At 40.2% G+C, this 19,127-nt stretch overlaps 1 protein-coding gene across 3 annotated transcripts; it reads right to left on the reverse strand.

Moving 5' to 3' along the window:
• Positions 1-4,455: 4,455 nt before the first annotated feature.
• LOC128863821 (serine protease inhibitor 42Dd) lies at positions 4,456-18,897 on the reverse strand. Of its 3 annotated transcripts, none has more exons than XM_054103185.1 (4): positions 18,696-18,897; positions 8,498-9,652; positions 8,282-8,429; positions 4,456-4,840 (listed from the first exon to the last, which is right to left on the reverse strand). In XM_054103185.1, the coding sequence occupies exons 2-4, from the start codon at positions 9,449-9,451 to the stop codon at positions 4,710-4,712; spliced, it is 1,233 nt and encodes a 410-aa protein (XP_053959160.1). In that variant the 5' UTR covers positions 9,452-9,652; positions 18,696-18,897; the 3' UTR covers positions 4,456-4,709. The 3 variants fall into 3 exon arrangements, with proteins under 3 accessions (XP_053959160.1, XP_053959163.1, XP_053959161.1); XM_054103188.1 differs by having other exon boundaries at positions 8,498-9,675; XM_054103186.1 differs by lacking the exon at positions 18,696-18,897 and adding an exon at positions 18,202-18,283.
• Positions 18,898-19,127: the final 230 nt, after the last annotated feature.

The raw sequence follows: 19,127 nt of genomic DNA on the forward strand, positions 1-19,127 counted from the left end.
GACTTTATTCTACTCAATTCTCACTGCTTCAAATGTTAAGATACATCTGTGAATCTTCACTCTCCACGATTGGCGCGCATTAGCATAACTGGAGGAATGAAAATCTGCCCTACAGGAATACACTCCCTTCTCCCTAAATATTATCTTAGAGAATGAAGCTGCCCTAAGAGCACTAAGACTTATATAATACAAGGCAATACTTCTCTCCAAAGGAACGCAAAATTCACAGAATATATAGGCGACCCAATAAATAAATAATAAAATATCCTGTAGCGCAATTGCGTGATGATATCCACTTTAGAGTATACGCTATGCGAAACAGGTAATCCACACATTCAACTTGGCTGCGACAACTGGTCGAAGCTGGTGGATGGTAGGACTAATGCGGATGTCTTTTTACGAAACTTTAAAAGATTACTATCCATGAGGATGCCAATGGGGATTATACCATTGTCTTTCAAACAAAAACCCACGACAAAGAAGTTTCTGCCAGAAAATGAGCTCGAGTGGGTACTACTTCGAAGCACATCTGGCATCAGACAGCCATGCAGCCGTATGTGCACTGCAACGTCACATGACAACATCTAAAGAATGATTGAGGAATGCTGCACTGTCCTCATTGGGCTTACCACAGCCCACTTAGAGGAAGTTATCAGCGACTGGGAAGACAGGGATGATACCCGCGACAGTCGGTTCTACGTTAACGGAACGACACAAATTTTTTCTACCAAGGACTATCACTCCAGCAGCATTCCTCGTATATGTATGAGAGTGTACATGCTGCTACTACAACAACAGGAACGGAAAGTCAATAAAAGAAGCAAGCAAAGTAATTTATCCATCCTTCTAGAAGCGCGTCAAGTAGACTCCTAAACTGGATAGGGAGAACTTAAGAACTTTCACTGGGTACTATATGAGCATTATAACCCCGTTTTATTTCACAAAACTAATGCAAGCGTGTGTTACTTTTGCGAACTGTACGAGAAATCGGCAGAGTAAATCTTCTACGAGAATGCAGCTCTTGCAAGACAAAAACTCACTCACCTTTATGGGGTGGCTCTAACTCCATTGATGAAATGGAACAAAAACCCTGAGGAAGTGCTCAAATCTAAAAGAAGCCTTCAATTATAATCTCGCAGTCAATCGCAATAGAATACATTAGCGGGTGCAACGCTCTATGGACCAGTAAAAACTAACTTATCCTATGATCAGAAAGTACCGGGAATGTTTAAATAAAACAAAGCAGAGTTAAATTTCAGGCAAACTTATTTTATCTCCTTCAAAATATGACCCGTCTGAAGCAACATGCATGTGCCAACGTTTAACCCAGTCCTCCATGCACCCCTGGAAGGCCGACGAAGGGATGGCCTTCAGCTCCTTCGTCGCATTCTCTTTGATTTCTCTTTGAAATCTCCTTCCACGAAGTGGTAACTTCAACTTGAGAAACAAAAAGAAGTCGCACAGGGCCATATCAGGTGAATACGGTGCTTGCACGATGGTATTTCCTTGGTGTTTGGTCAAATAGTCCTACACAATTTGGGCTCGGTGCGATGCCGCGTTATCATCATGCAAAATCCAAGAATTGTTTGCCCACATTTCCGGCCGTTTGCGACGTACAGCATCGCTCAAATGCTTCAAAACGGTTAAATAAAATTCTTTATTGACTGTCTGGCCCAATGGCAGGTACTCATGGTGCACTACGCCTTGGCAATCGAAGAAATCGAATCGAACATCACTTTCCCGGTACTTTTTGATCATAGCGTCCATGTCCATATCTAAGCTCCGTTTCACAATAACGTTGGTGCTGAGTTTCGCGGACGTAGTTTTAGATTTAGATTTATTGGAGGTTTGCACTTCGACTCATGGTCTTTTGTGTCCATTGACGTATTCTAGGTTATGACTTTTTCTTCATAAATAATAGGACTATGAATAAGTTCGTTTCGGTTTTACAACAGATGGCGTAACTTGATTATTATTCCATCGATCCACATTTCCAAACATTCATTGGAGAGCTACTGTCGTAAGGCACAAACGTCAGTATAATTTTTTATTTGAAGCGTAAACAACAATATTTTTAAAACACTTGAAAATGTCGAATTTCGTGCCAAATAATGTGTTTTTGCGGGGAATTCTTCTTCATTATTTTAATATGAAGAAAAAAGCAGCCGAAAGTCATCGTATCTTGGTGGAAGTTTATGGTGAGCATGCTCTATCTGAGCGAACGTGCCAGAAGTGGTTTGCACGCTTTAAAAGTGGTGATTTTGGCTTGGAAGACGAAGAACGCGAGGGTGCGCCGCCAAAGTTCATGGATACCGAATTGGAGGAATTGCTCGATCAAGATCCGGCTCAAACGCAAAAAGAGGTTGCAAAAACTTTGGGAGTTGATCAATCAACCATTTCCAAACGTTTAAAAGCCATGGGAATGATCCGAAAGGTAGGCCATTGGGTGCCGTATGAATTGAAGCCAAGAGACGTTGAACGCCGTTTTATGGCATGCGAACAACTGCTTCAACGGCACAAAAGAAAGGGTTTTTTGCATCGAATTGTGACTGGCGATGAAAAGTGGGTCCATTACGACAATCCAAAACGTCGGGCAACGTATGGATACCCTGGCCATGCTTCAACATCGACGTCGGCGCAGAATATTCATGGCCTGAAGGTTATGCTGTGTATCTGGTGGGACCAGCTGGGTGTTGTGTATTATGAGCTACTGAAACCGAATGAAACGATTACGGGGGATGTCTACCGACGACAATTGATGCGTTTGAGCCGAGCACTGCGAGAAAAACGGCCGCAATACGCCGATAGACACGACAAAGTTATTTTGCAACATGACAATGCTCGGCCACATGTTGCACAAGTGGTGAAAACATACTTAGAAACGCTCAAATGGGATGTCCTACCCCACCCGCCGTATAGTCCAGACCTTGCGCCATCCGATTACTATCTCTTCCGATCGATGCAACATGGCCTGGCTGACCAGCACTTCCGTAATTACGATGAAGTCAAAAAATGGATCGATTCGTGGATTGCGGCAAAACCGACCGAATTTTTCACAAAGGGAATCCGTGAATTGCCAGAAAGATGGGAAAAAGTAGTAGTAAGCGATGGACAATATTTTGAATATTAAATTTGTAACCATTTTACGTCAATAAAGTTTCAAATTTCGAAAAAAAAACCGCACGAACTTATTCATAGTCCTATTACATACATACACAAAGAGGAAGAAGCCCCAAAGCAATCTCCCAGCGTAACCATGATTCTAAAATGGACCATTATTTGGAAAGTTATTGTGGTTTATGGCCGATTTGAGGCATTTCAAATAAATTATTTGTTGAACAAACGAAAAAACGGTCAAACCTATGCACAAAGGTCGTTCGAAAGGTGCGTGCAAGAATAAGAACTACTTAATTGTTTAGAATAAACCTATTTTTATTTTTCGTCTCAGTCTCCTTTTAGGTTTACACACATCCTCCAACGCTTTACTAGTTTGTTGATCCCTTCCGAATAAAAAAATGTGTCCAAGTTGTCTTAAGAATAGCCATTCGTTTCTGCAATCATCGCCTCGTTTAAATTAAATCTTTTTCCTGCCGGTAATTTCTTCAAGTTGTGGAACAAATAATTGTCCGAGGGACCCGGGTGAGCTAAGTCTAATGAATAGGGGAGATGTGTAACGAGTTAGCACCCTATTTCCATTAGCTGTGCAACCACAACCGCTGAGGCTTGAACTGGTGCGGAAAAATCACTTGACTTTCTTGATTCAAACGAATTGCAAACACAAAGAAGTAGGTGGATCGGTTTAAACTAGGTGGATCGGCTCTTCCTAGAGATGCTACTAACTAAACATAACCTCGATACGCGCCAGTAGTGCCATCTCTCTAACTTTGAAGTGTATTTTCAAACGACCCTCGTATGTAGCTGCATCGATTCATCTTTCCTTCCTTCCGAACTTTTTTATTCATGTTAAGATGTTGCAAACAACCTTTGTGTGAACAAGGTTGTAGAGCTTACTTAATAACAGAGCAAAGTAGTGCGCCGGGTATAAAAATATGTAATTAAGTGGCAACAGAAAAGTGATAAGTGCATTCGTTAGCTCGTTCGCTCTTGAAGCGAAACTAAGTTCATACAATAATTAGTTCGAATGCGATTTGTGTGCATTGTACTCCACTTTTTAGTGTTTTAAAGCAACTTTATATAAAAGGTTTATAAACTAATGTGTAAAAATACAGGACTTATTACTTTTTCCACAAAAAGTATTACAGCTGAAAAAAATAAAAAACAGCAGCTAAATAGAAATCGTTTGTAAAACTATAGAATAGATAATAAAAATTAATTTAATAAATAAGTAAAACAAAAGCTAAGCCTAAAATTGTAAAATCTGAACTCTAATCATTAAATAAACATTTTCGAGACTCTTTGTTATAAAAAACCAAAAATATTGAAAAAAAAAACAAACTGGAGTATTATTTTTTTCATTTTATTTACTTGGACTTACAACAACTGCTGGCTACTTAATCGTCGGCGCGCTTAACTCGTAGGTATTATAAATTTAATATTTAATTAATCTCTGACATTTCTTCCAACACAATTATTTTATGAGTATTTTAGAGCAACAAACATTATATAAATATATACATAGAAAATCTCATATTACATTACATTTAAATTGGAACAACTTTCGTGGACAAAAATAACTAAATTTTTTTTTTTCAAAATTTTGTTATATGACCCAAGAAATGCGTGGCTTCTCGACTTCGTATGGCAAAGTAGAAAGGATGATCAGCACGGAAGAATTTCTTGCGGGAGTCAATCGAATTGCTGATTACAATGGGTTTGTAGACTGAAAGAAGAAAAGTATTTGTGGTGGAGTAAGTACAACGGTACATTAAAATACGAATGATATGGGATGGGATGAAGGGATATTAAAAATTAGCGAAGCGAATGAAACTAAAATTAGAAACAGTTAAAGAATGAGTTGAGATAAGCATACGTTTTTCATTATGGAAATCAGTCTTAAGAAACTGTTCACTGTTACGAATAATAAAATTATAAAATATAAGGAATATTTTTTTAATAGAGAAAGTTATATTAATTGGTATCATAAAACAAAAAAAAAATATTTAGATAGGTAGAAGTTTAACCAGCTACAAAATTCTGAACATAATTGCACCGGGTCTAACGAGGCAGCTGAAACTCTTCGTCTGCGATAGGTGGTGGCTGGACTACGATGACGGCATTCAGGAGTTGGAAGTTAAGGAAAGCGGTAAGCTGCCTATGAATAACGTAAACCAACCCTGTCTAGTGCAATGAACCTCACCTCCCTGGTTGTTCGACTCAGCCTGCGCTAGCGCTACTTTTGAATATTCCACTCCTAGACATACGAGGTATGACTATTTAATTGGTAATGAAACTGGCTGATATGGAAGAAATACTCATGTGCCAAATACCAACGGCTATCATCTGTTTATCGTGAAGCCTATGAAGCAAATTTTGCTTCCTCAAACAAAGCAGTACATTATTAGTTCGCATTACAGTTGTTTTTCTGTTTCGCCAGTAAAATGTTAATGAAGCTTAAAATTCTCAAGTCACACAAAATTAATTGTAATTCTGGTTTTCTTCTTAATTGGCGCGATAACCGCATACGCGCAAACCGGCGCCAGTTGTAAACACGAAATGAAGCCAAGTACTTGTCCATCCAAGCTCAACAGTATTATCTTCGGATACGTACTAAATCCGTGAGGGAATAAATAAGGAATAGCTTCAAATATGGAAGGTCAAGACAATTCGCCTCATTTCACATTATCTGACAAGAGATTTATAGTCAAGTACAACAACGTAATGTTAGATTTGTATCTGCTTTCTTGTGTAGAATCTTCATTAAAAAGAACAAGATTTTAATAAATTTGAATATGTAAAAGAAAAATTGGCATTCGATCTGAAGGAACTGATAGAATAAGGCTTTAAAACAGTAAAATATTCGCTTGGAGCATTTTTTAATATCCACACGTCGTATGTTTGAAACGCTCTGCCGCTAAAAGTGTCTGCGGCATCGCACAAAAATAATGCTTACATCTTACATAGAACAGTGTGATCACAAAAGCTCACGGTGGTCGACTTAGACTACAACTTTGAGATTCACTTCAGCGGCAAAAGAGGATCCGCTGTTAAAAAATTGGATTTAGATTTCTACCAGGCGTATTATCCCAATAACTCTCATTAAGCGAATCTTGCAAACTGCCTAAGAGCTGCAGTGTGAAATCTGCGCAAGTGATAAAAGGAAAGAGTAAGCAAAAGAAACACCGAATTATTTTCAGGTAGTGAAGATGTTCTTGGTGAACCTAAAGTTCAGACATGTTTTCTTAGGTCGGGCTAGGTGAAATATCTGTTCATGATAGAGCCAATAAGGACGATAAATCAAAGCATGACTTTCGCGACACGATTGCAGGAGGCAAAATGAGAAGAAGCAAGAAAAGAGAGAAAGGGGGAAAAATACTGAACGATGATTATTCACGGTTATGTTAAAGACTTTTTAATAGCGATGAAATTCATCAGGTGGATAACGAATATCTAAACCCGCTATATCTGCAAGTATAACTAAAAAGTTCCCTCGAGCGATTCCGATTCCCTCGTGGTCGGAATAATGTCCCTACTTGGAAATTGGTGCGCTTGCCCAGCACTCGCTAAATAAATGTGAAGCAAGTTTATGAAGTCAAATTTCCTTATTTCCCAAAGAAAGTACCTCACAAGTCCCCTATCTAATTAGATATGTAGATTCCAGCAGATTTCTGCTATGTTCCAGTATCTAGGTACCCATATGCGCTTAATTTAAAAATATTCGGATGCATGTGAAAAGGAGGTCAGGTGTTTCCCTGACTAAAAGCAAGTTGGCCTAAAAGTAATTAGCTGAAGGTTAGCACTAAATCAAGAGCTGCCTATTGAGTCATTTGAGGAGTGGAATGGCCTAAACATGACCTTTGATATATCAACTAGCTGTGCCCACATGGAAAATGGGCATAAGGCGTTGCATAAAATTGTGTCAGTCAAAGCTTAGGCAGGTAGGGGAAATGGTTGAAGTACCACTCTGGCTGCTGGTTGAAGTACCACTCTGGTGCTCCCCAAGTAGCACTAAAGCGCCATTTTGATACCATTAAGAGACATCGAACACGCAGATATCTACTGCCAGCCAGAGTTGTTGATGTAATGGAGAAGATTGATGGGACCTTAATCGGTTTACTTTCTCACCCGTACATTCACAGAGAAAAGCTCAACAATCATCTTCTCTGAAAGGTCTCCACAGCTTTTGCAAGGGAGGTTAAATGGCAAACTTAGATTTTACGCGTGTGAGCAATGAGCAGTAAACACAGATACGAGTATGAAAAATGAATGGCGGAAAATACCCCGGACTTTCTGAGTCCTCCCTCCATTACACTGGGACCGAAGGACTTTCGAAATAGCTCATGAAGAAATGGAGCTCCATCTCTTCTACGCTTTCCTGAGAAATAAGTTGTACTATGCCCCATTAATAACAGTCAGGGGGATGCTGATGACCGTGTACAAGGTCTCAGTCCCCTTCCTGACAAGCTCATCAGCAATTTCATTTATCTGATCTGGGTTCCATCACACCCAGATCAGAGAAATGTTGCCTGCACACCCAAGAGATCTGATCTCCTCTTTATAGGTGTTAACGAATTTAGTACTGCACCATGGCGTCGTCAGAGCCTTAATCGCGGCTCGAGCATCGGAGAAAATGTTAATATCTCCCTCCATCCCACGTTCCCTAAGCATTTTGCATGCCTGCAAGATCACAAAGACTTCTACCTGAAAAACACTAGCAGCATTCGGCAGTTTGAAGGAGATAGATAAATTGGCTGACTTAGAGAAAAACCTTCGCTCCGACTCCCGATTCCATCTTGGAGCCTTCAGTGAAGACATAAGTACCAGCTTCGGTACCGATTTCCCCTCGTTCCAATTCTGCCTGCTTGGAAAGATTGTCCTGGCATAAACCTCAGAGAAATACGTTGTTAACAGCCCAAAAATGCTACCATGCCCCTTGGGAGACTGCCTCCAGAGACCAATCTTCTTTAACCTGACTGCACTTTGAGCAGTGATGGAAATAACGTAAAAGTCGATAGGAAGTAAGTGTAAAACTACAGTCAGTTGCTTAGATTATAAAAATGGGTGAAATTGGTGGTTTTTAGGATTACAGTATTAGTCTAATTACAGTAATGAGTCTGTGTTAGTGTGAGAATGAATCATGGCACTATACAAATTCCTCACTTACCAACACTATTGGCACCTTCAGATCCAGACTCGTTCACCTCAATGCAAACTTTATGCAAAATATCCGCAATCGTCAGCGGCACAGTGCAGTTTTCACGCAACATATTTTTAAAATTTGACGCTTTGGAGAAAATCGTTGTGATGCCCAACTGAAAGCCAGAAAGCAAATTTCAATAACTCGCCACAAGACACACATACACATACACAATTTTCTCACCTGTTCCAACACCCGCAGCAGGCTGCATTCAAAATCGATTTTAAACTTTGGCAAAAGCACCTGCACACTCTCCATTTGCATACGCTCCGCCAGTGTATTGAGTTCCAAAGATTGCAATTGTTTTTCAAGCGCCGGCAGACCATCGCTCCGATTGGGCAACACCACCAACATAGACAGCTCGTCATCATGCTCGTAAGGCAGCTCAATAGCACGTGCGTCCAGCTCGCGAAACTCGGCAAATTTCACGAACATATCATCGTCAAAAAGCATAGGCACCGTTACAGTTGTAGACGTCAACTGCTGCTGCCCATTCGCTGTCGGCGTCTCATCCGCGCTTAACTGAAAATCATACAACCCAGTGCGGTAAGCGCTAAACGGTAAAAACCATTTGTTTTGAAAATGCACAGCTGCCAACACGACAGCCGCCGATGCTGCTTCCAGCATTGTGACAGTGGATAACAGAGAGTCGCTAATGTGCCACGTGTAGCCTTTGGCTATTTTCGCCAAATCCTCGTCGAGTTGCGCGCGCAATTTCGCTATGTTACATAGATCCCGTTGCACCATTGTGGTGTGGAAATATTTTTGAGCAATTTTTCGAAATTCATCACCAATTTCAATCTGCTCCGGCAACAACAATTCACTACACAATTGCATATGCGTATCGGCTGCAATGTCGGTGCTCAGCTGTAGTTCCGTCGCATAGTGATTGGCCATTTTGGCATTGCTTGCAAAGCGTTTGAGCTGCAGCACTCGATGTAGCTCCTCTGCGGTGCTACCATCACTGCCAAGATAGAGTAGCGTGAGCAATGCTTCCAGCTGCAGCGGTGATATGATAACATTCTCATTGCTGTGCGCGGCCACAATGACGCGTAGCATTACGTGACCGAAGTGTGAGTCTTCAACATTTATGGCGCCGTTGCCATTCGCCGAACTGTCGCTGCTATTGCTGGCCATTTAATTCGCTTTCGCTTTTGCTCTTGCTTTTGCTCTTGTTTTTGCTTTTGCTTTGTTTTGTTTTGATTGACGCGAGCGAGCTAGCGTGGGTGCGACGGCGTATGCGTTGTGTTCGTCTTGTGGTTGGCGATGTGCCGGAAAAGTTATAATCGCGCTGCAGTAATCAGTGGTGGGGACGTATGTATGTATGTGTGGATGTAGCTGTGAGATTACAAAATGCGGCACTAAATTAGCAAACAGACTATAGTAAGCTGGAGCATAGATAAATACAAGTGCATGAATGTATGTATGGGTATATTTAAGAGTAAGTGAGGTAATAAAGATGCCTATGTACGTGCATACATACACACATAAGTGGGTTAGACGATTATGAAAAAATGCAGCTGTTTATCAAAACTGTCAGTGCGCGCAAAGAAAACAAGAAACTGTGACGTAGTTCTTTTTAATGCAAGCATACGTGGTTCGCCATTATCTAATGATGACTTTATCCCTCGGAAGAAAATCTCTCTGGATTAAGTGCTTATTTTCTTAAGGCGATACTGATGGGCAACTCCTAAGTCACTGTGACAGACTGCACTTCTTACACCGAACAAAGTCACTGCTTACATCGAATTTCCGCTTCAGAGATATTGTGCAAGGGTTTTGCAATATTTGCATGTATTTTGTGCGGAGATGTATGGATTACTGATCCAGCGACTTTTTTTGAGCAAAAAGAGGCAGCAAAGAGTCTTATTGCGGTCGAAGATCCACTTATTTGCTAGATGCAAGAGCTAAGGCTTACAACGACGAATGGCTTTCACGAAAGTACTACTTAATCCATTTACGATATGTCTGCACCAAAAAAAATGCATAGGCTGACCTGTGTTATTTGCTTGTTTTTCTTTCACGCAATAACGAACCAACGGATCCACATGCTTTTCTGTATAGACATAGTATTTTGGCCGGAAAGTGACATAGGCTACTTTTTATCCGATAAGCGCATACGAGGTGTGTTGAAAGAATGAGACGAATTTTAAAATTTCGCGGGCTACGTACATTCAACTTTCGATTATTAGGTTTTTTTTATGTTGGTACACTCGTTTTGACACGGTAACCATGAGTGCATTTAGGTTAAATGAAGCGAGTCGCTGGAAAGAAAAAACTTATGGACACGCAAGTCTATTATTGCGACAAACTCAGTTAGCCTCGGAGAGGACTGACTACATCGTCCCAACGGTAACTTTCAACATGAATTTTGCCACTCTCTTTCCATCTAAGGAGGTATGGAATAAGGGATTCTCATTAAACAACTTCGATACTACAGTCTATACAGATGTCAGTAAAATGGATTGTGGTGTTGGATCTGGACTTCTCATAGACTTGAAATTGAAAAATCTGTGCGTCTTCCTAATACCAGCAGTGTCTTTCAGGCGGAAGTACTGGCAATTGGAGAAGCTTGTAGGCTACTAATCACAAATTTCTCTTTTAAGGGCAATATCGCTATTCTTTCGGATAGCCAAGCTGCAATCCAGGCACTGAATTTGGCTACAACAACCTCTAAAGTGGTGGAGCAAAGTAGAAATAGTCTTACCACCTTGAGTGAAAATCATAAAGTAACCTTTATTTGGGTCCCGGGACACCGGAACATATTGTAGAAGGTAACGAAAATACCGATGAACTGGCTAGAGGGGGATCTGCCATGAATAATGTTCTTGCAGTACCGGTATTCACACCATTAGGTGCAGTCAAGAAAGCAATTTCCCTAAAATACCTTCGAATCGCTTATTGTAGATGGAGAGACCAGACGAAATGCAAAATCAGCAGGACGTTATGGCCCACCTACAACCTCAAGCAATCGTCGACATTGATAAACGTGAAGCGCCGGTAGGCCTGGAGACTAACGGCAGTTATAACTGGCTTTTAGTCTATCGGAGAACAAGCCACTAAAATGGGCATTCCTTACAACACATACTGTCATAGTTGTAAACAACCGGAGAAAAAGGGAAAAAAATTTCCGTTTCCTCTGTGAATGGAAGGGCAGAATGTTAACCCTGGGCAAATCGCTCTTCGAGAGTCTCGAGCAACTGTTAGGCTAATAAGGTTCCTAAACCGCACAGACTGTATATAGTCTGGCTGTAAATAACTGTTAAACAAGTTAGTAACAAGGATGTGCTAGTTAGATTCTGGATGAATCACCACTCTAGCCAACCAACCAACCAACACTCGTCTCGAAGATATGTTCACGGTTCTCATGTTTAGTTTGTTTGTGATAAGCATAAATAAGACAAGTGTCTTGCATATTGGACGATTTTGTGCTATCGAAAAAAATGGGCCAAAAAAATTGCATCAAATTTTGTGTAAAAAATGGAATTAAGTGCTCAAAAAGACTTATAATGGTAGCCCGCGAAATTTTTGAAAGCACCTCGTACACAGTGCCCGTGGATATATTTTTAGCTGCGCTCTTTTGGCGCAAAGCAATACAGAGTATCTAAGACATCGCTCATTTGCTAAAACAAAGGCATCCCCCGGATATAATTTCATCACAGGAAAGATACTTAAACAACTACCAAATAAAGGAATATCTTTTTTCACGCATATACCTAATACAACCATATTAAAGGGCTTTGATCCGTCCAATGGAAAGTCCCACAAGTAAGAATGATGCCTAAGCCCGGAACAAGCACCGAGAAAGTGGAATCGTATCGCCCCATCAGCCCATTGCCTCTAAAATTATGAAATCCCTTTTACTCAAAAGAATGATGCCCGTAATTGAAAACCGAAAATAAATTCCAAATCATTAATTCTGAACTCTGTGAAAGTCTGGCTGGTGTACCCCAAGGCAGTATAATGGGCCTACACCCACGATTTACTAGCCACTGAAGAAACTATCGTCGGAACTTTTGCAGGTGAAACCACTGTTCTCGCAATTGGCTCTAACACCCAGGAGGCTTCAGTTAAACTCCAAAAGATTGGAGAATAAAATCCAATGAGACAAAATCAGTTCAAATAACTTTTACCCTCAATCGAAGCATTTGTCCTCCCGTTAAACTTAATAATGTAATCATACCCCAAAATAATGTTACGAAATATTGGTATACGCCTCGACAGTGAGCTTACATGGAAAACACCTATTTTCACTAAACGTAAGGCTCTTGGAATCAAAATCCGAGCATCAGCTGTCTGTTAGTTGGCGAAATGACAGTCCAGAGTATTGTTTACAAGCGCGGAAGAATTTTGACTAGAGTAAACGCGAAAAAAGAAAATCAGTAATAGATTTTAAACGTAAAAGTGTGATTGCATTATATTTGGCTGGAGAATCACAACCAGCGGTTGTTCGTGTGCTCGAGTACCTTAAAGTAAATAATTTTTTTTGTTTATCGCACCATTGCTCATTACAATGATACTGGTAGCATCGCGAAACGTCATGGATGTGGTCATGAAAAGACTGCAACGTTACGTGAAATGGTTCAAAATGTGAAGAAGCGACTTCAGCGAAATCCCCGACGAAGTGCCAATGAAATGGCGAAACAATTGAAGATATGTAACCATAGCATCAGCCGCATAATGAAAAATGATCTCAAAGTGAAGCCTTACAAAATCCAAAAGGCGCATGATCTCACACCAAAGCAGCAACAAGTCAGACTTGAGAGAGCGGAGGAGTTGCTTCGCTCGGCCGAAAGCGGTAAATCTCCGAATATTCTGTTTTCTGATGAGAAAATGATTCAGATTGAGCAATTGTTAACTCCCAAAACGATAGGGTTAGTTTGACCGACCGTTCATACAAGAATTTGAGTCATCGATTGGCCACCAGGAGGCAACACCCGCTACAGGTAGTGGTTTGGGCCGTTGTAACCGCAGATGGGCGCTCTCTAATCGTTTTCATCGAGCCTGGCGTTAAAGTAAATGCGAAATATTATTTGGAAAGTATTCTGGAGGTTGCTTTGAAGCTGTGGGCATACACTCATTTCGGTGTCAGACCATGGACGTTTCAAAAGGACTCGGCACCGTCTCACAAAGTTCGAGCGAACCAAGAATAGCTAAAAAACAACGTTCCGGATTATTCTCTTTGGGCCATTTTGTAGACCAAGGCCGAACTAAAAGATTCACCAGTCTCGAGGCCCTGAAAAAAACCATTGTCCGCGAGTAGTCCAAAACAGCTGCAGGTCACATTCGGGCAGCTTGCGATTCGTTGCTGGACCGTCTCAAGGCCATAGTCAAGGCAAAAGGTGGTCATATCGAGCAAAAGTAAAATGATTCTTAATTTTGTATTATTTTCACACATTTTTTACTTTGAATTGAATAAAAGTAATTTTCCAAACTAAATGTATGGCCTTTTTAATTGTTTTACATTTCGAGTGCTGGACCCTGTATAGAGAATGAATGGACTCGAGTTTGGGTATCAACACTATTTCTGCTCCTCGGCATAGTCTCCATTTAGTTCAATACAGTTAACACAGAATCCCTCCAATATTTGGTACCTTTTAAAACAAAAAAATATTTATCAAAGTCTTTCAACCTCTATTTCGGGGATGACCTTAACATTCGACATGAATATTTTCCTTGAAAGAATCGCTCCATATTTAGACAGGCTCGTTGGCAGCCATATTCGGAAAATGCGGAAGATTTTTAATCAACTCATAGCACAATTTCTGCAATTTAACCATCGCCAAGCCTAGCGCCGAATCATCCTCACGATTTTGTTTTTGGTTCGGAAAGTGAGGAAACGCTGAACTAAGCGCGCGGTTACCTTTTTCATACCCAAATATTCATGCAAGTCGTTATTGACGCATTCACTGGGTATGTCTATGGTATCTGCTACTCCATGCGACTATAAATTTTGATTTTGTGAGCCGAAATGTTTCAATATTTTTCATGTTATTTTAGTGACGAACCATCCCACTTAGGAGGGTGAGTTTTCATCTTCCGAGGGCTAAGAATTCGCAGAGGATGTGCTCTGGCGTTTCATCGCTGAGCTCGAAAAAACTGCAAGCGCTTGTTTTATATTTGCCACAAAATTCTGAAAGACAACAGTGTCCCGGAAAGTATCTATCCAGTGAGAGTTCGTTAGTTCTCTTTAGCCAGGTTCAGAAGCATACTTGATGCTCTTCTAAAATGAATAATAAATTATTTTGACTGCCTCTGTCTTGGACTCTGTCCTAGACTATCCAGTGTGGTATGAACTCCATTCCTTCTCAGCCATAATTTCCTTTATTTGGGCTTGGTAAAGCCGCGAAACGGGTCTGGTTCATTGTGCTTTGATGTTCGTAGCTGTCATGATCTTCAATTCTGAGTACATAGTCTGGCGAGACGGTATGCCTTGGTATTAAGGATAGTGAAGTATTCCTAATGTGTTTAGTTGTTATTATCTGAGACTACAATGGACCTAAGACTGCCTGACTGTCTGTTCAAATACAGATACCATTCGAAGTAGTGCTAGAAAGCATGAGGAGGACGGTGATTTCGTGCCTCGAATTGAAATAGTACCCAGAGATCTGCCGCTCATTTCCAAAGCATTGCAGTTTCCTGTTCAATGGGCAATCACAATGATAATCTGAACCACCAGCATACTCAAGTGTAGGATTAAACTTAGAAAACCGAGTTTATTCGCATGGACTATATATTTTAGCTTTCTGTATTGGAAAATCCACCAATTTATTCATTTACACATTAGATAGCCGCTATAAACAACAAATTTCCATAATTCAATGTTTCATATCCATAATGGACAACGATTTTGGGATCAACTGAGTGGCAGCCCGGCACAAACACACATCGCTAAGGCGGCCGCCGTTAAATTTTTTTATATTGTAATTAACACTTTTTATCTATCAGCGAGATTACTTAGAATATCAATTCACAAATATTAATGGTTTTTGAAAATCTTCCACTCATTTCCCAAACGAATATCAAATGCTTGTACATATTTATACTTCTATATACGAGTACATACATATGTAAATGCATATTTGTTTCTTTGTATGTATACAGCACAATTTCATTGGGATCAAATGTTGCAATATTTAATACCAGCAAATAGTGATATTAATATGCAAGCAAGAATTTTTTATGCACACATCAACGAGAGATATATATACGGCTGTGTTCATATTATTAGTACTATGATTCAAATAGTAGAACCCCAAAAGCATAGCTTTCTTTAAGAGTTAGTAGCATGCCTGAAATATATTTGTGACGTTTGACCGAGCTCCTCCACCTATTTTTTTGACTACTCTTTCCAATAAATCTGGCCGTAGTGCGTCATTGGTGGCTTGAATATTGTAAGTTGTTGACTTGTTGGAACCAAATATCGCCGTTTGGAAATAAAAATTTAGTCAGCATGGCTAGATAGCGCTCCACATTCACCGCATCGGCAGCCCCTTCCTTATTTCGAAAGAAATAAAGATCGATGATGCCACGTGCACGGAAACTGCACATAAAAAAAACGAAGTGCTCTATGAACCTCGCGAATAGATTTATTTTTATTATGACTATTATTATTTTAGTTTGACCAGTTTGACCACGACGGCTGGGGTGGCTTCTTCGCTCTAAGCAGTGATCTGTAAGATGTTACAGCAACAACAAATGCGCTTCCACTCTACGTTGCAAGATCCAAGATAAGAAAAACCTGCATGAAAGATAGATTTTCCAGGTTTGCTCTTTACCTCCCGAAGCTAGGCAACAACGAACTTCTTCTCAAAGATCATGCAAGGTACCTCGGAGTAATACTAGGCAGTAAATAGCTGTGGAAGTGCAATGTTGAGGAAAGGGTGAAAAAGGCCAGTAATGCGTTGTATGCATGTAAAAGAATGCTGGGCGTTATTTGGGGTATATCACCCTCTCTGATGCACTGGTGCTACACGGCATTAGTTACACCGATATTGCTGTATGGGGCCTTAGTATGGTGAACTGCGACAAGAAAATTGACATACTTAATGCCACTAGAAAGGATTCAACAACTCGCTGCTCTGTTCATAACAGAAGCGATGAAAACCACTCCAACGGCGCTGCTGGAAATGATACTCAGCATGCCACCTATTGACCTTATGGCGGAAAACCTGGCAGCGAAATCCGCGAGACGGTTAGTAGCTGCTGGAGTATTCACCTGCAGAACCTTCGGTCACAGCTCAATAGGAAAGTAGAACTCAGGTTTCACAGACTACATGACTCCGAACTTTAGTTAGGAGAGAAGGTTTCGCACTACAATTGAAGAGAAGGGATGGCACAAAGGCATGAAGCCTGGCCATAGAACTTTTCACATCAATACAGACGGCTCCAAAACTTTAGACGGAGTGGTAGCACGCATTTACTGCTCAAAACTAGGGATAAGGCAACCTATCAAGCTGCCAAGCCACAGCAGTATTTTCCAAGCGAAAGTTTTTGTTGTGGGGGAGCCGCGGAGCTAGCCTACACTGGAATAAGAAAGAACTTAACAATTAATATATATGTACGTGGACAGTCAAGCAGCAATAAAAGCAATAAGCTCATATTTTATTAAGTCCAAAAATGTTCGACGGAGCAGGGAGGCCATAGAAAGGCTAGCCGCAAACAGTAGGCTGCATATCTATTGGGTATCTGGTCACAAAGGCATTATGGAGAACGAAATAGTAGATGAGATAGCAAAAAGTGCTGTTAGACTACCTTTTGAGCAAGAGAACGACAAACCAAAACCGCTAAATACAATATACAATGAAATGGACGACTACATGAAAAGGCGAGTGAAAGCTAGGTGGACTAATCTAACCACATGCAAAACAGCAAAAGTCATGTGTAGAACTAACGACAAAAAACTGACTCAATTCGTACTTAGGCTCTCGCGAAAGGACTGCAGAACTATCATAGGTATGCTAATAGGTCATAATCTATTGGCTGCACATGCGTGCAAAATAGGGATTGCTAACACGGAAAAATGCAGGAAATGCAGAGAGGATGTTCAGGCAACTTTAGAACACCTTGCGTGCGTTTGCCCGGCATTATTAAAAACGCGTCTAAGGCCTGGTAGCCCCATTGTTTGAGGGTCTGGAGGACGTCTCAAAAGCGGATCTCTCAGCGCTGCTTTGATTCGCCAAAAGCACTGACATCCTACATGATGTCTACTTTAGGTATTCATAGAGGTCGGTCTCCATCTAGTATCGCTAGGGACCAAAAGGTCTATGCGCGGTTTGTTGCCAACCAGGCTAACCTAACCTTTACCTATGGTGGAAAATAAAATTGTGAGGGGAACTTTGGTCGCCACGTCACTTGGGAGATTCAGCCGAATTCTGCACGATTATTTCACATGTATTCACACACACTTGTCCAATCAGTCGTTGTTCAAATGGCAACGAAGTGTCATTGGTTTTCATATACATATCAACTACACAATCTCAGTTTTTTGTAAACGCATCCCAAGTGACGTCATTCCATCAGTTGGTTCTGTCACACCTCTAAAAATATTTTCACCATGAAGAACTTGGTTTCACTTTGCGCTCTATCACACACCGCTTCATATCAATTCGCTCACATTCAACTGCTTCCTCAATTCAATGCACACTGAACAAATGCATATTAAAATATTATTAATATGAACGCAACTGTATATTTATGGAGGTGTGTTTTTCTATTTTAATAGATTCGAATGAATGTAAATCATAAAATGCTTGAGTTTTTGTGTTTAGGAATGTGTTGATTTTGCTTGCAGAATAGAATTAATTGTGTATGACCACAAAATTATACATTTGTATTATTGCATAGTCACAAAATGCGCGTGTGTATATAACAAAGTGTATAAATACATTTATAAATTATTTTTAAGCATGGTGATTTTTCGGCAGGAAAAGAGCTACCAGAAACGTTCGCGTACGTCACAATCGAAGGCACTTCACTCAGAATTCATTTGATGCACTGCCAATGCTCACTTCAATTCAATTTGGTTTGTTTAGCTGTTGTTTTTGCTTCAATTTTGTTATGGATAATTGAGAGCAACTAAAATAACAACAACACGCTGCAGAAATCATTACATCACTTCTTCTTTAAGTCAATTCTTCTGTACAAAAGTGCTTTTGATCTTTTTAATTTTTGTTGTATTTGTTTTTTGTTGTTTTTTTTTTGTTTTTACTTTTGCTATTTTCCTCCACACTTTGAGTAAACTTAATCCTTCGTTAAATTATTCCCCTTTGCAGCGACTTAATTCTCACTTAATCCACCTACGTATGTGTGTATGTGTATGTACATGCATATCCACGTAAATCCCCTTTACAAAAACAATGTACCAAAAACTTATTGATACCTCTTTCTCAATTCACTTGTTGTCAGAACAGCCGCTTCTTGTGTTTTTTTTTTGTTTGTTTTTGACGCGCCAGCGAGTTTTTCTTAACAATTCTAAAATTGTTTAATATTCCTTTAGCGCTGCAAATACACGTCTGAAAAACACTTTCGTTGCCGATACCGTTCCGCTGACGACTGATCAAGCCAATAGATCGCCGCCGCTCGATAAATATTCAACTCTTGTGTTGTTTGCTCACAAATTAAAATTTTCCGACAATTTTTCGCATTTTCTACAACATTTTCTCTAATATATAATTTCCCCTACTCGCATTCAATGTTTCTATTGCTATTTTTATTATGAATGGTCATAGCTTTAGTGCATACACACACACGCACACATACCATATGCAGCTAGAGATATACGAATCAGTGACCCGATCGTATCGTTATGCTC

The sequence above is a fragment of the Anastrepha ludens genome, chromosome 5, assembly GCF_028408465.1.
Source record: "Anastrepha ludens isolate Willacy chromosome 5, idAnaLude1.1, whole genome shotgun sequence".
In the NCBI taxonomy this organism is placed as follows: Eukaryota; Metazoa; Arthropoda; class Insecta; order Diptera; family Tephritidae; genus Anastrepha; species Anastrepha ludens.

Coding starts and splice junctions, on each gene's coding strand:
- LOC128863821 (XM_054103185.1), bottom strand. CDS start 9,451: ATGGCCAGCAATAGCAGCGACAGTTCGGCGAATGGCAACGGCGCCATA. Junction 8,430..8,497: donor TGCTGCGGGTGTTGGAACAG/GTGAGAAAATTG, acceptor TCTGGCTTTCAG/TTGGGCATCACAACGATTTT. Junction 4,841..8,281: donor TGAAGGTGCCAATAGTGTTG/GTAAGTGAGGAA, acceptor TTCTTCTTTCAG/TCTACAAACCCATTGTAATC.